Source organism: Solanum tuberosum, unplaced genomic scaffold (genome assembly GCF_000226075.1).
Source record: "Solanum tuberosum cultivar DM 1-3 516 R44 unplaced genomic scaffold, SolTub_3.0 scf00358, whole genome shotgun sequence".
NCBI lineage: Eukaryota > Viridiplantae > Streptophyta > Magnoliopsida > Solanales > Solanaceae > Solanum > Solanum tuberosum.
Genome location: NW_006239288.1, coordinates 78,887 through 94,948, shown reverse-complemented (window position 1 = coordinate 94,948; position 16,062 = coordinate 78,887). Strand labels below are relative to the sequence as shown.

At 34.9% G+C, this 16,062-nt stretch overlaps 1 protein-coding gene and 2 long non-coding RNA genes across 4 annotated transcripts in view; all 3 read right to left on the bottom strand.

Moving 5' to 3' along the window:
- The window catches only part of LOC107063473 (defensin D1-like), a 14,806-nt gene extending 10,828 nt beyond the window's left edge, over window positions 1–3,978 (bottom strand). The window contains exons 1-2 of one of the 2 annotated variants that reach the window (XM_015315384.1): window positions 3,903–3,978; window positions 3,364–3,707 (exon numbers count right to left, since the gene is read on the bottom strand). In XM_015315384.1, coding sequence (XP_015170870.1) covers window positions 3,505–3,707; window positions 3,903–3,963 — 264 coding nt within the window. In that variant the 5' untranslated portion in view covers window positions 3,964–3,978 and the 3' untranslated portion in view covers window positions 3,364–3,504. Of the gene's footprint in view, window positions 1–3,363; window positions 3,708–3,902 lie in introns of those variants that run through there. The other variant, XM_015315385.1, reaches the window with a different exon arrangement.
- Window positions 3,979–9,940: 5,962 nt separating this feature from the next.
- On the bottom strand, window positions 9,941–10,632 carry LOC107063480 (uncharacterized). The gene is made up of 2 exons (XR_001475359.1): window positions 10,549–10,632; window positions 9,941–10,345 (listed from the first exon to the last, which is right to left on the bottom strand). It is a non-coding gene; the product is annotated as an uncharacterized lncRNA (long non-coding RNA).
- Window positions 10,633–13,358: 2,726 nt separating this feature from the next.
- LOC107063481 (uncharacterized) lies at window positions 13,359–13,709 on the bottom strand. Its single transcript, XR_001475360.1, has 2 exons — window positions 13,626–13,709; window positions 13,359–13,388 (listed from the first exon to the last, which is right to left on the bottom strand). It is a non-coding gene; the product is annotated as an uncharacterized lncRNA (long non-coding RNA).
- Window positions 13,710–16,062: the final 2,353 nt, after the last annotated feature.

The following is a 16,062-nucleotide window of genomic DNA, read 5'->3' as shown; positions in this document are numbered from 1 at the left end:
ATACAAGTAGTGCCTCCAAATCTTAAGCGCGAAAACTACCGCCGCCAACTCCAAGTCCAATTCCGAGCTAAAATGAGTGAGATATGATCAAAACAATAATGCCAAAAACCACAGCTCGAAAAAGGGTTCTGCAGTCAGGTTAATTGCAAAATTTACCTCAAACGGAGACCCCAAATCACTATCCGAGCTCGCCAACGCGTTGTCCTCAAAAAATCTCACAACTTTTCCTGTTGGATCGCCCAAATCGGTTGAGAGATGAGAGAATTATGAGGGTTTGAAATTTGGGAAATGTTGCTGATTTTCTGCAATTTATTGCAGAAAATCTGCAACATTCCCAAAACTTAAACTTCCGATGCGGTGCTCCGATCTCGTTCGGAACCCCGTGCACGCAAACGAGATATGCAACCATATCAAATTCGATATTCCAGACTCAACGGCGCAGTCGAAATTTCCATCAGAGGTCATTTCGATAAAAGTGGGTCCCACTTCCAAAAGTCATTTTAAGTCAAAACCCACAAAAAGGGCTCAGATAGATATCGAAAACCTCCAGACACAAAAGAAGGGTCAATCTAGACCAAACTCGACATTCCGGAGCTAACCACGCTGACGGAATTCTCATTTGAGCGCGTTTACTCAGAATGTTGACCAAAGTCAAACTAAAGCCAAATTTCAAAGGCTAAAACGCATAATCGCACCGACTCACACTGAAAACCTCGAGAGTCATGTCGACCATGCTACTAGCCTAAAATGACCCTTTCGGAGCTGATGGAATCGTCAGAATTGGATTCCGATGTCATCTTCTTGAACTTTTGATCGAAAATGATCGTTCAAGGTTCATAAGCTCCAAAACACAAAAACTCGCACCAAGATCAAACGAACGACCAGGTGACCGAACTGTCAGTCCCAGCAAGTCATAAATGACTTGGGGTCGCTATAGAAACGCTCTAAACGACACACAGAAGGCAAGACACAGAAATGACCATGAGGGTCATTACATCCAAGGACAAGGAAGAGAAACGTATGAATAAGAAAATATATAAAGCTGCAAAGACGAAGGCTAAGTTAGCGGTTACAGTGGCAAAAATGTCAGCTTTCGAACATATGTATGTTGAACTAGGAGATAAAGGCAAACATAAGAAATTGTACAGGCTCACAAAGGTGAGAGAAGAAGGCTCAAGATTTTGATTAAGTGAAGTGCATCAAGGATAAGGAAGGAATGATGTTGATGGAAGAGAACCTCATTAGTAAAAGATGGTAAACATACTTCCACAAACATTTGAAGGAAGAAAAAGACATAGACATTGTGTTGGGGGATTTGGATTACTCTGAGAAGCACCGGGATTTTGGATACTGTAGGTGTCTTAAGGTTGAAGAGGTTAAGTGTGCTATTAATAGGATTATTAAGGGAAGAGCGACCGAACCAGACAAGATTCTGGTGGAATTTTGGAAGAGCACAAATATGAGATACATTGAGTGGTTGACTGGTTGTTTAATATCAGTTTTAAGACGACAAAAATGTCTAAAGAATGGAGGTTGAGTACAATGGTCCAATTGTACAAGAACAAGGGTGATATTCAAAACTGTAACAATTACATAGGCATTACTAAGTCGCACTATGAAAATTTGGGAGAGGGTGATGAAGATGAAGGTGAGGAGAGGTGTGTCCATTTCAGAGAACCAATTTGGTTTCATGCCGGGGTGATCAACTACATAAGTCATTCATTTAGTGAGAAGACTAATGGATAAATAAAGAATAAGGAATAAGGATTTGCATATGGTGTTAATTGACCTCGAAAATACTTACGGCAAAGTCCCGAGGGAAGTACTGGAGTTGCTTGAAGGCTAAAGATGTGACGGTGGCTTACATTAGGGTGATAAAGGACATGTATGATGAAACCAAGACTCAGTTAGAATGAAGGGAAGAGACTTTCATCAGCACTTCCCTGATGAGATGGGGTTTGCATCAATGATCAGTTCTTTGCCCATTTATATTTGCCTTAATACTGGATAATTGATGCGGTGTATCCATGACGAGGTTCCATGTTGTATGCTATTTGTGGATGACATAATACTGATTGATGAGACACACGATGGAGTTAATTTTAAATTGGAAGTGACGAGATAAACTCTAAAGTCTAAACGGTTCAGGTGGAGCATTACTAAAATAGAATATTTAGAGTGTAAATTCAGCGATATAGTGGATGAGGCTAGCATGGAAGTCAGGCTTGACACTCGGGATATTCCTAAGAGAGATAGTTTCAAGTATCTTGGATCGATAATCTAAGGAATTGGGAACATCGACGATGATGTCACTCATCATATTGGTGCGACGTGGATGAAATAGAGGCTTGCCTTCACAGACTTGTGTGATAATAAGGTATCATCTAAAATAAAAGGTAAATTCTACAGAGTATTGGTTAGACCAGTGTTTTTGTACGGGTCAGCCTAAGCATTGGCCAGTCAAGAAATTCCATGTGCATAAAATGCAAGTTGCGGAAATGAGGATGTTGATATGAATGTGTGGGCACACTAGGAGTGAGAGGATTATGAATGTAAATAATTGTGACTAGGTGGGAGTGGCCTCCACACTAGTGGAGAAGATGATGGAAGCAAGACTAAGATGATTTGGACATGTGAAGAAAAGATGCACAGATGCCCGGTGAGGAGGTGCGAGAGGATAGATATAGCGGGTAAGAGGAGAGGTAAAGGTAGGCCGAAAAAGTATTCGAGAGGTGATTAGACAGGACATGGAGCAACTCCAAATTACCGAGGACATGACATTAGATAGGAAGGTGTGGAGGTCACATATTAGGGTAGAAGGTTAATATGTTTGGAGTTATTGTCTTGATCTTTGATGGATTAGGCATTTTGTTGTTGGTCGCTATACTAGCCATATTATTATATTTCTTTCTTCGAATATCTATCACCATATGTTGTTTACAATGTTTCGACTATCTCACTATATATTTTGTTTCTCTTGTTTCATTCTTGTAGAGGCTTTGCACTATTTAGTTGCTATGATTTTTGCATTGTTTTCTTCTTCTTTGTACTTGAATTTGCTGCATTTGAGCCGATGGTCTTCCGAAAATAACATATCTACCTCCATGAGGTAGTGATAAAATACGTGTACACCCAATCCTCCCCATACCCCAATTGTGGGTCCTCACTCACATGTTATTTTTGTTTCTATATATCGTCCCAATGTTTTGTCAACGAATTTCTCCGCACGATGTTACACATGTATGTCGAGTCATGTAGTAATTATTAATTTTGTCTTACCCCTTGCATGGTACTTTACACAATAAAAAATTATATAGAAAAATATCATAGTTCACATCAATTAATGCTCATAGAAAAGCATACAATACAATTGATCATCACCCAAAGCTTGGCCAAAATGGTTACACACATAAATCAGCCTTATTACATTGTTACACACATAAAATAGGTAGTTTCTTATTTGTTTAGACAATCAATCCCAAGCCATGAGACACTGAAAGATCCTCAGTAGTGGCAAGGTGAGTAGCAGTAGCAAGCATATTTTGCCCAGTAATATTTGTGACCCCATGGTTTGTACTTCTTACAGATACCATATTTAGCTCCATAGTAGTACTTGCAATGATGACTACATTTGTAAGAGTATTGGCAAGGTCCATTCCACTTGTCACTCTTTTTCCAACAGTATTTGCCTTCTGCCATTTGTATTTCTGCAACAATGAGAAAATTGGAAACCCATGATATGTACTTGAGATCGCAAATTTTTCAGAATTTCCTAATAACACTGCCACTGTTTCATTTTATTTGACATATAGTCACAAAGTTTAATAAAAATAAATTTTTTAGAAATTTATAATCTCAAACAAATCAATATATTTGATAGCTATAGAATCATGTCGACTCACCAGTTGCAGCAACAAGGAAGAGGCAAAAGAGGAGGGCGAGAAAAGTAGTGTACTTTGCCATAGCTCTTATTTTCTGTTGATTTCTTGTTAACAAACCAAACAATTGAAATGGTGGTATTTATAGTTTTGGAAATTCATACTGTCAACTTAATTCCATTTGATTTTTTCAAGGATTACGTTGGATGTTTGATTAATTAGTCATAAGATGGATAATTAAATTATGACACATCAATTACAATGAATTAGTCGGCCATCACAATCATATTGCATTTCTTTCATTGTAAATAATTTGAATTGATCAAAGAGCCATTTGAGTGATAAAGTCATCTACTAATTGATCAATTTTGCATCTCCACAAATTCCTTTTATGAGGTCACCACCCCTTTGTGTTAATACATGTTATTTTAACAATTACCTAATGTACTTAAGAATGGAGTTTTTCAAATGTCAAACACAATAAATTTTGTTATAAAAACACTTTGTTTGAGAGAGTAAAAATCATGACATATCCCAGATAGATTTGCCAAAAAAACTTCTCGAAGTTAGAGGTACCTATTTCAAGACTGCAGCCCTATTATTCTGGAAAGTCAAAACAAAAACATGATCAGAATTAATTTGTATCCTACAACATTAGAATTACGTTGGATGTTTGCTTAATTAATTATAAGATGGGCAAATTAAAATGACAGTACATCAAGTACAAAGAAATAGTCCAACACAATTAACATTAGTATTATTTTTAATTGAAAAGAATATTTTGATTTGATCAAAAGAAATATTTGCGTGATAAAGTCCACAAGGATTTACCTCAAAAACATCATTAAATCAAGAGATAATAAAACTCGGGTTTTTTCGGTAAAGTATTCATACAAACATATAATTTACTTGTACTTCAAATATTTCTTTAATCCTACCAAAATACAACTATCTAAGATGTTTCTTAAAAATATAACACAATATGATATGATTAATGACACTAAAATATCCAACAAAAATAATAATAATGAAATCGCGTAAAACAAATATTGCAAATTAACAAGTCATAATGAAAATGATCATAATTTAAAAGTACTAAATCATGCTAAAATTAAGTTTAATAAGTATTAGTTACATGACTAAATATTAAAGAAAATTAAAATTAGATTATGTATTTTAATTGTCTAAACCAATGTAAAACTAAAGAACAAATATTCAATATTATTGTCATTCTTAGTGTTGAATTGATTTTCTTTTTGCATTAGTATTAATTTGATTTTGATTTAAGTTTTTATTATAATTACCAACATCTGTGGACTATAATCTTTATTTACCCATTCATAATTCTAAGTTTCAAACTTGAAATAATATATTAAACGATAAAAACTATGGAAAAGTATAAGAAATATTTAAAAAGTTATATCAAAGTAAATATTTTTATGTAAAATAAAAAAATTAAATTATATATATAAATTCGGGTTGGTTTGGTCTCGGGTTGTTTTTTTTTAGTTAAAACCAAACCAACCCAAATATAGTCGGGTTTTTTTTTTTCAAAGTCAAACCAAACCACTAGTCGGATTTTTTTTTGGGGTTGACTCGATTTGCTGTTTGGTTCGATTTTGGACACCCCTAGCTCGGACAGTAAAAGCCCCATTCTAATAAATTTGGAGTATGCATGTTCAACTTCGAGGTAAGCTACAACTTACTGACCTTACACTTAGCTTGTTCAATATATACTTCATTATTCTAGTATGATGACTTGAATATGATGACTTGAAAAACATGCTTTAAGAGGATTTTTTATGGCAAATGCACCGTCCCACTAGTATGTATTTTATTTAATGATTAAAACGTAAATAGTAAAATTTATATTGTTAGCATTTCCTGTTTTTTGAACTCAATGTTATAAAGATATAAAAGCTTTATAATAATTATTATAACGTACAAACGTTCAACACTAATAGAAAAACATGCTTTAAGAGGAACATAAAGGTTTAATCTTGCTAAAGAAATTGCAATGCCAAAAGAAACAATTGTATTCTGTTATTTAGCTAGTTTTATACATAACTGCATTCATGTAAACAAAAAGCAGTGATCTTTACCAAGACCCAAAAACAAAAATGAAAGAAAGAGGACTTACTAGTCATCCCTTGAGCAAAAATGAGTGTTTTGGGGAAAACATTTTACTCTGTTTCTGAAGAAAGAATCAAATATTCTCCCCTTCCCCAACCCTTGTTTAAGAAAATAGATAGATAGTACTATCAAATACTAGCTAGTATAACTTTGGCCCTAAAATAAAAGGTAAAATGGACAAAATGGTTTAGCATGTTTGGGAGTATGCAAAAATTATTTTTCAAAATTTTAAAATGTTTTTCTTTTCTCAAAAGTGCAATGAGAAAATATACTCGGAAGGAACTATAAAAAAAATCGGTCAAATATTAATTGTTGCTCAAAAGTACTTTTTAAATTGATTAGTCAAACACAAACTGATTCTCACCTAAAGGCATTTCATTTTTCTTAAAAGGACTTTTGAAAAAAAATGATTCTAAAAGTTTGGCAACAGACTAATCAATTTTAGAATTATGTTAGTGATTGAGTTTTTTTTTTAACTAAACAATCATGAAAATTACTAGTACTGCAGTTTGATTTTTTAATCATTAGTAATTTTTAACATGCGTATGACCGAGTTTACCATACCTCCATCCCCTTATTTTAGACAATCGTAATATTTGGTTACGTTCTACCATTATATGCATACCATATGTATTATAGTTATTTCTGAATTAGCAACTACAGCTAATGCATTGAAACCACTACTGGTTGAGTGGACTATATGACGGAAGCGCAACACACCAAATTTACTATCACTAAAGATCCAAAATGTGTACAAGAAGACTAGAATTTTTGGTTTGACTGTTCCAGTTTTTTGGATGTATTTTTTAGTTAAAATTTAACAAAATTACCGACTCCTCTAGTTCTAGTTATGGCGAGATGGATGAGATTCCTTCACCATTAGCTTGAGTTCAAGCTCTGCGTGAAGAAATTCTTGGTTCGGAATAATCGAGCCAGCAGATACCACTTATAGGACTGACAAATGTAACTATGCCATAAGCACTCCAAGATAGTCTTAAGAAAGTTGGGCATAAAAGAATAGCCAATACATTTACTCATCACGCAAAGCTTGGGCAAAATAGTTGTACACATAATTCAGCCTTATTACATTGTTACACACATAAAATAGGTAGCTTCTTAATTATTTTTTTACATAGTCAATGCCAAGCCATGAGACACTGAAAGATTCTTAGTAGTGACAAGGTGAGTAGCAGTAGCAAGCATATTTTGCCCAGTAATATTTGTGACCCCATGGTTTGTACTTCTTACATATACCATATTTAGCTCCATAGTAGTGCTTGCAATGATAACTACATTTGTAAGAGTATTGACAAGGTCCATTCCACTTGTCACTTTTTTTCCAACAGTATTTCCCTTCTGCCATTTGTATTTCTGCAATAATGAGAAAATTGGAAACTTATGGTATGTACTTGAGATAGCAAATTTATCATATTTCCTAATAAATTTTATTTCCTAAAAAAGTAAGTATGTTAAAAGTTTGTAACTTTAAACAAATCATTATATTTAGTAGCTATATAATCATGTTTGACTAGTCACAAAAATTAACAAGATTTAAAATAAATAAATTCATAATGTTAATAAAATCATTATATTTGGTAGCTATAGAATCATGTCGTTAATTCTTGGCTCACCAGTTGCAGCAACAAGGAAGAGGCAAAGGAGTAGGGCGAGAAAAGTAGTGTACTTTGCCATATCTCTTATATTTTTGTTGATTTCTTGGTGATGAAACAAACAATTGAAATGAAGGTATTTATAGTGTTGAAATCTCATGTTGTCAACTTAATTCCATTTGATTTGTTCAAGGATTACGTTGGATGTTTGCTTTATTAATTATAAGATGGATAATTAAAGTGACAGTACATCAGGTACAAAGAATTTGTCCAACACAACTAACATTTCTTTAATTGAAAAGAATTTGAATTGATCAAAGAGCCATTTGAGTTATATAATCTTCTACTAATTGATCAATTCTATATCGCCACAAATTCCTTTTATGAGGTCACCATCCCTTTGTGCTAATACATGTTATTTTAGCAATTACCTAATATATTGAAGAATCGAGTTTTTCAAATATCAAACAAGAAGTAAATTGCAGAATATAAGAACACGAGAAATTTTATTGGGAAAAACGCTTTGTTTGAGAGAGTAAAAATCATGACCTATCTTAGATGGGTTTACCTAAAAAATTTCACGAAGTCAACCAGTATATTACAAGCCAAGACTACAAGTCTACTCCCCTATTATTCAGGAAAGTCAAAACAAAAACATCAGAATTGATAACCTACAATGTTTCTTCTTGAAAGCATATAGGCTACGGTATAAGGTCAGGGTAAGATCTCGGGTCGGGGTTGGGGATCAAGTTAGGATCGGGTCGTGGTTGAGTCTTGGGTCAAGATCAGATCTCGGGTCGGGATTGGGTCTTGGGTAGGGGTCTCGGGTCGAGGTCAGAATCTTGGGTTGGTGGGGTCTCGATTCAGTTGTCATTGTCGAATCAGGGTTTAGAAATCGAAAATCAAGTGTCGATGTCAAGGTTGGATCAAGGTTAGGGGTCAGAGTCTAGGGTCGGGGTCTCAGGTTGAGATTGTGGTTGGGGTAAGGTCTCATGTCGAGGTTGGGGTCGAGTCGGGTCTTGGATTGGAGTCAGAGTCGGGTCTCCGATCGAGGTCAAGCTCGGGTCTCACGTCAAGGTTAGAATCAAGGTTAGATCTTGATTTGGGGTCGAGGGTTGAGGTCGGGGTCGTAGTCAGGTCTAGAGTCAGGATCAAGGTCGGGTCTCCAGTCGGGGTTGGGTTTGGGGTCGGGTGTCTTGGTCGGATGTGGGATTCATTATCGAGGTTGGTTTCCAAGAGAGAAACTATTTTCCTAAAACGTATTTTCTACTCTCTAGTTAAAAACAAAAGATATTTTCTAATAAAAATGTTTTTTCATTCACCAATCACACACTAGAAAATATTTTCCACTTACCAACCAAACATAAGAAAATAAGTTAAAACCAACTTATTTTCCAAGAAAACATTTTCTTTCCTACAAAACACACCCCAAATTCTAAAACCTTAAAACGACATCTATGATCTTCAAAATTGTCTTAGTGATTTCAGTATTATGTCTTTTATTAATTAAAAGTGGTTCTTTTATTGTTGTGTTGATCATATTATTGTTGTTTTCGAGTAATGAATGTTATTTACTAATGCATGTCTTTATTATTTTACGAGATTGAAATTTGAGGACAAATTGTTTCAAAGAGAAAGGAATCATAGCATCCACGGTGGCATACCTCCATTAAAGTTCATGACAAGTTTAATGATGAGGCAATGATAGTCATTAAATCATTACTCAATTATATTTAGAGGTTTCATAGGTAGATAGATAGTTATGCTTCAGTTTGACGTCCTTTGTCAGTGATTTTAATATTATGACTTACGTTAATGAAATTTGTTTCTTTTAAAAGAATTCCCTTCAAGTGCTTTTAAACTATATTTTCGCTCATGTCTATATGTATGCCATGTCTAATGCTATATTATAGGTATGCTCAGACCATCAATGGCATTGAGTATCGATCTCTCATAGAGTCTAGGCTTGGGGCGTGATAAATACACATGTATGTCTATGTTGGTCTACTTCCATTTAGACTGAACTGGCTCTGGCTTAGAAGATGGAATTTCATAAGATGTAACAGAAGTCGTAGAGATAAAAGTAGGACTAAGACTAGATGAACTGATATACTGGCATTCTCTTCCAACTCCGTATCCTAACTCAGGGAAAACTATCTCTAGATGGCAAAGTGAAAAGTCGAATTGATCTAGAAACGAGGAAGACCCATTCATGTTCTATTCTATGCCATGCCGCAAATTCAGTATACCAATGTTAACGAGTCATGTAGTTATTATTCATTTTAGCTTAGACTTGCATGGTACTTTACACAATAAGTATTCATATAGAAAAAAAAACATAGTTCACATCAATTAATACTCATAGAACGCATACAATAAAGTTGCTCATCACCCAAAGCCTGGCCAAAATGGTTGCACACATAAATCAGCCTTATTACATTATATTACACACATAAAATAAGTAGCTTCTTAATTATTTGTTTACATAGTCAAAGCCACGCCATGAGACACTGGAAGATTCTTAGTAGTGACAAGGTGAGTAGCAGTAGCAAGCATATTTTGCCCAGTAATATTTGTGATCCCATGGTTTGTACTTCTTACAGATACCATATTTAGCTCCATAATAATACTTGCAATGATGACTACATTTGTAAGAGTATTGACAAGGTCCATTCCACTTGTCACTTTTTTTCCAACAGTATTTTCCTTCTGCCATTTGTATTTCTGAAAAAAAGAAGAGAAAATTGGAAACTCATGATATGTACTTGAGATAGCAAATTTATCATAATTTGCCTCCTTTTAATTTTATTGGACATGTTTGACTAGTCACAGAGTTTAATAAAAATTAAATATTTTCAAAGTTTGTAATCTGAAACAAATCATTATATTTGATATCTATAGAATCATGTCATTAATTCTTGACTCACCAGTAGCAGCAACAAGGAAGAGGCAAAAGAGGAGGGCGAGAAAAGTAGTGTACTTTGCCATAGCTCTTATTTTCTGTTGATTTCTTGTTAACAAACCAAACAATTGAAATGGTGGTATTTATAGTTTTGGAAATTCATACTGTCAACTTAATTCCATTTGATTTTTTCAAGGATTACGTTGGATGTTTGATTAATTAATTAAAATGACAGTACATCAAGTACAAAGAATGTCCAACACAATTAACATTTCTTTAATTGAAAAGAACTTGAATTGATCAAAGAGTCATTTGAGTAATAAAGCCTTCTACTAATTGATCAATTTTTTATCTCCACAGATTCCTTTTATGAGTTCACCACCTCTTTGTGTTGATACATGTTATTTTAACGATTACCTAATGTATTTAAGAATCGAATTTTTCAAATGTCAAACTTGTTGGATGTTTTCTTAATTAATTGCAAGATGGATAATTAAATTGACATCAAGTACAAAGAATTAGTCTAGCACAATTTGCATTTCTTTAATTGGAAATAATTTGAATTGATCAAAGAGCCATTTAAGTAATAAATTAGTCTTGTAATAATTGATCAATTCTGTATCTCCAGTACAAATTGCTTTTATGAGGTCATCATCCCTTTATGTTATTTTAGCTATCAAACAAGAAATAAATTGCAGAATATAAGAACACAATAAATTTTACTACAGTAAAGAATCACGACTAGCTCAAAACTTCCCTAAATCAAGCAGTTATAGTATTCTTGTTAGCTTCTAAGATGATGAATTGCTAGTTTTTGGGCTTAGTTAGCTAGTATAATTCTTGTTGACATCCCTATTACTTCGTTAACCTTATTTTGAGTTTATTCGAGTATAATATATATTCCTTATTCTTGTTGTTATGATTATTATTGCTCCCATGATCTAGTTATGAGTTGGAATTACCTTGTTATTTGCATAGTTAGAGCCTTAGCCTAGGGTTGGCTAACGTATGCCTTAGACTCTAGCCTTGATTGTTCGTCTAGCTCAGATTTAGGTTAGATGTGACCTTTTAGGTTGGACTTTGACCTTCGAAAACAATTTTTGGTTTTGGTTCTGGCTTCTTTGGGTTTGTTTAATTTCATGTTTAGTCTTGCCTTAGATGATTAGTTCTATTCTTTGTGTGATTGGATCCTCCGATGTAAGATTCTGGGAAAGATCGTCTCTTGTGTGGTAGTCTTTAGATGTAAGATTCTAGAAGGGACTAGCTTATTTCGATGTAAAATTTGGGGAGAATGTAGGTTCTCAATGTTTATTCTGATATGTAAGATTTCAGAATTGACTAGTTGTTCCAAGGTAAGATTCTGAGAGATGCTTAGTTTGGTTGTGGCTTCTTTTTTTTTTTTATGTAAGATTTTGAAAAAGACTAGCCATATTTTTGATGTAAAATTCTTGAAGGAGCTAGGTTCGTGTGGATATTCCGATGTCAGATTCTGGGAATGACCACCCTTCCGATGTAAGATTCCGAAATATGCTAGTCTTTATTGTAGCCATTCTGATGTAAGATTGTAAGATTACAGGATGAGTTTTGCCTCCTTCGCGACTATACCAATGTCAGATTTCAATATAAGCTCTTGTGTGTATTCGTCAGGCTTATGGGGGTATGGTCATATTATTAATTTCCTCTATCCTGTCTCTTGTATGCACCTTTTAGGCTTATGGGGGTCTAGTTAGGTTTCAGCTAGCCTAGATTACTTAGATTCAATATTAGATTTTCCTTATGCGACTTGAGGCTTATCTTACGATTAGAGTTCCCTTATAGCTAACTTACTTACTGTTTTACGTACTCGCATTTTATTATGTTTTTACAATATCGAGCTTGATCGGCCTATGATGCTTACTATAGGTACCCGTTATTTTGGTACTCATATATACCACACTTTGCAACTCTTTTTCGTGATGTAGATCTGAGCTATAGTCGACCGCGATCCTCATGCAATGCAGTTGATAGTCGTAGATTGAGGGTGAGCTTACTAGTGTCTAGAGTTGACTCATCTCTTCTGTATATTTGACTAGTCTTTTTTATTCCGAAAGTTTGTATATTTGTATATGTCTAGTCCTATTCACGGTCTTTTGTAGTAGTTCTATATTGATGCACCAACAAGGGTTCTGGTGGAGTGGTAAATACTCCTTCATCCTTAATCAAGAGGTCTTGGGTTCGATTTCCCTTGGGTACGGAGTCACCTTTATTAAGGAGCGCTTTACCTCCCAATGTGGGACTTTCCGGCGCGAATCCGGATTTAGTCGAGCTCCCATGTGGGTATCGAACACCGGATGGGAAACCAAAAAAGAGTTCTATATTGATGCCTATCAGGCTTTGGGATGGATCTTTTATAGCTTTTGTCGTCTTTCACTATATGTATATATGTAAGCCTTCTTCTTGCATGGTACTTTACACAATAAATATTTATATAGAAAAATATCATAGTTCACATCAATTAAAACTCATAGAAAAGCACACAATACAATTGTCATCACACAAATCTTGGCCAAAATGATTAAACACATAAATCATCCTTTTTACATTGTTACACGCATAAAATAGGTAGCTTCATAATTATTTGTTTACATAGTCAAAGCCAAGCCATGAGGCTCTGAAAGTTTGTTAGTAATGGCAAGGTGAGTAACAATAGCAAGCATATTTTGCCCAGTAATATTTGTGATCCCATGGTTTGTACTTCTTACAGATACCATATTTAGCTCCATAGTAGTGTTTGCAATGATAACTACATTTGTTAAGAGTATTGACAAGGCCCATTCCACTTGTCACTTTTTTCCTAACAATATTTCCCTTCTGCCATTTGTATTTCTGCAAAAAATGAGAAAATTGGAAACCTCATGGTATGTACTTGAGATAGCAAATTTATCATAATTTCTAAATAAATTTTATTTCCTAAAAAAATAAATATTTTAAAAATTCATAATTTTAAACAAATCATTACATTTGGTAGCTATATTATAATCATGTTTGACTAGTCACAAAATTTAATAAGAAAAAAATATTTTTAAAATTGCTATAGAATCATGTCATTAGAATTCGACTCACCAGTTGCAGCAACAAGGAAGAGGCAAAAGAGGAGGGCGAGAAAAGTAGTGTATTTTGCCATAGCTCTTATTTTCTGTTGATTGCTTGTGGTGAAATCAAACAATTGAAATGGTGGTATTTATAGTGTTGGAAACTCATGTTGTCAACTTAATTCCATTTGATTTGTTCAAGGATTACGTTGGATGTTTGATAAATTAGTCATAAGAGATGGATAATTAAATTATGACACATCAGGTTCAAAGAATTAGTCCAACAAAATTAGGATTACTTTACTTGTAAAGAATTTGAATTGATCAAAGAGCTTGAGAGATAAAGTCTTCTACTAATTGATCAATTCTATATCTCCACACATTCCTTTTATGAGTTCACCACCCCTTTGTGTTAATACATGTTATTTTCACAATTGTACCCAAGGTTATGGACTACTTCGTCGAACTCAAGGTTAGTAAGGAATCACACAAAGACTCCATGTTTTTGTTTGTAAGGAAATATGCAGAAGATGTTCAGGAAAATGAGAGAAATTTCATTTACTAGTATTAACAAGTGTTATTGCTTCTTATTAGAAAAGTGACAATCCATCAGAATGACTACTATTTTTCAAGAATAATTTTGAATGTGTGGCAATAGCTATAGTTAGTCTGCATAGCATCAATGTGGTGCTTATATGGAAGTGTTGATGGTCAAATCTTCTAAATTTTGTTCTTCAAAGCCAAACCAAGTTATATTAGCGATTCCAATTCTACTTGGACATAATTTCCTTTTTTTATAAATAAATAAATAAATTTATACCACTAGACAGAGCATCTAGCAACCTCTTATTAATAATAAAAATAAAATCCTCAACGTGAATAAGTACAAACAAAGGGATCGGGTCTCAGGTCAGGGCCATATCTCGGGTCGGAGTTGAGGATTGGGTTGCGGTCGAGTCAGGGTCGTGTCACAGGTCAGGGTCTTGGGTCGGGGTCGAGTCTTGGGTCGAGGTTGGATCTTAGGTCGAAGGCGGGCTGTGTCTCGAATCGAGGTCGGGTCTCAACTTAGAGTCTTAGTTTCGGGTCTCGATTCGGGTGTCAATGTCAAATCAGGGTTCAAAAATTGAAAATTGAGTGTCGATTTCAAGGTTGGATCAAGGTTTGGGGTCGAGGTCAAGTTTAGGTATTAGGTCGAGGTCTCGGTTGGGTCTCAGGTCGGAGTCAGGATCGGGCAGGGGTCAAGGTCTCGGGTCTTGGATCTGTGTCAAATCTCGGGTGGGGGTCGGATCTTGAGTCAGGGTCAGGGTTGGGTCTCGAGTCAGGGTCGGGGTCTCAAGTTGAGGTTAAGGTTGGGGTCAGGTTGAGGTTAAGGTTTGGTTTAGGTCTCAGGTCGGAGTCGGGGTCAGAGTTGGGTCTTCAATCGAGGTCAGGCTCATGTCGTGGTTGGGGTCGAATCTTCGGTTAGGGTTAGGGTCGAGTCTCAGGTAAGGGCTAGAATTGTGGATAGATCTCGAGTTGGGTCGGGTCTCGGGGTCGAGGTCTTGAGTCAAGGTCGGGTCTCAAGTCGGAGTAGGAGTCGGGTCTCGAGCCAAGATCGAGGTCAAGTCTTGAGGCGAGGTTGGGTCTTGGGTCGGGGTCGGGGTTGAATGGCAGATCGATTATCGAGGTTGGTTTCTAAGTAAGAAACTATTTTTCTAAAAAGTATGTTTCTACTCCGTAGCTAAAAATAAAAGATGTTTTTCTAAAAAAATATCTTTTATTCACCAATTATACACTAGAAAATATTTTATGGAAAATATTTTCCACTCACCAACCAAGAACAAGAAAATAAGTTAGAAATCAACTTATTTTCTAAGAAACATTTACTAGAAAAACATTTTCCTATGCTGAACACACCCCAAATTCTAAAACCTTAAAAGAGACATCTATGTTCTTCAAAATAGTCATAGCTAGTGATTTAGTACTATGACTTACATTAATTAAAAGTGATTCTTTTATGGTCATTTTGGTCATATTATTGTTGTTTTCTAGTAGTGGATGTTGTTTACTAATGCATGTATTTTTTATTTTGCGAGATTCAAATTTGAGGACAATTTATTTTCAAAGAGAGAGGAATCAAAGAATCCATGGTGGCATACCTCCATTAAAGTTGATGAGTTCAATGAAGAGGTAATGATAGTCATTAAGTCAGTACTCAGTTATATTTAGAGGTTTCATAGGTATATAGCTAGTTATGCTTCAGTTTGACCTCTGTGTCCTTTATCAGTGATTTCAGTACTACAATTTACATTAATGAAAAGTGTTTCATTTACAAGACTTCCCTTCAAATGCTTTTAAGCTATGTTTTCGTTCATGTCTAGATGTATGACATGTCTAATGCTATATTATGGGTATGATAGGACCAACAATGGCATTCATGAGTATCGATCTTGCATAGAGTCTACTCTGGGGGGGGGGGGGATAAATAC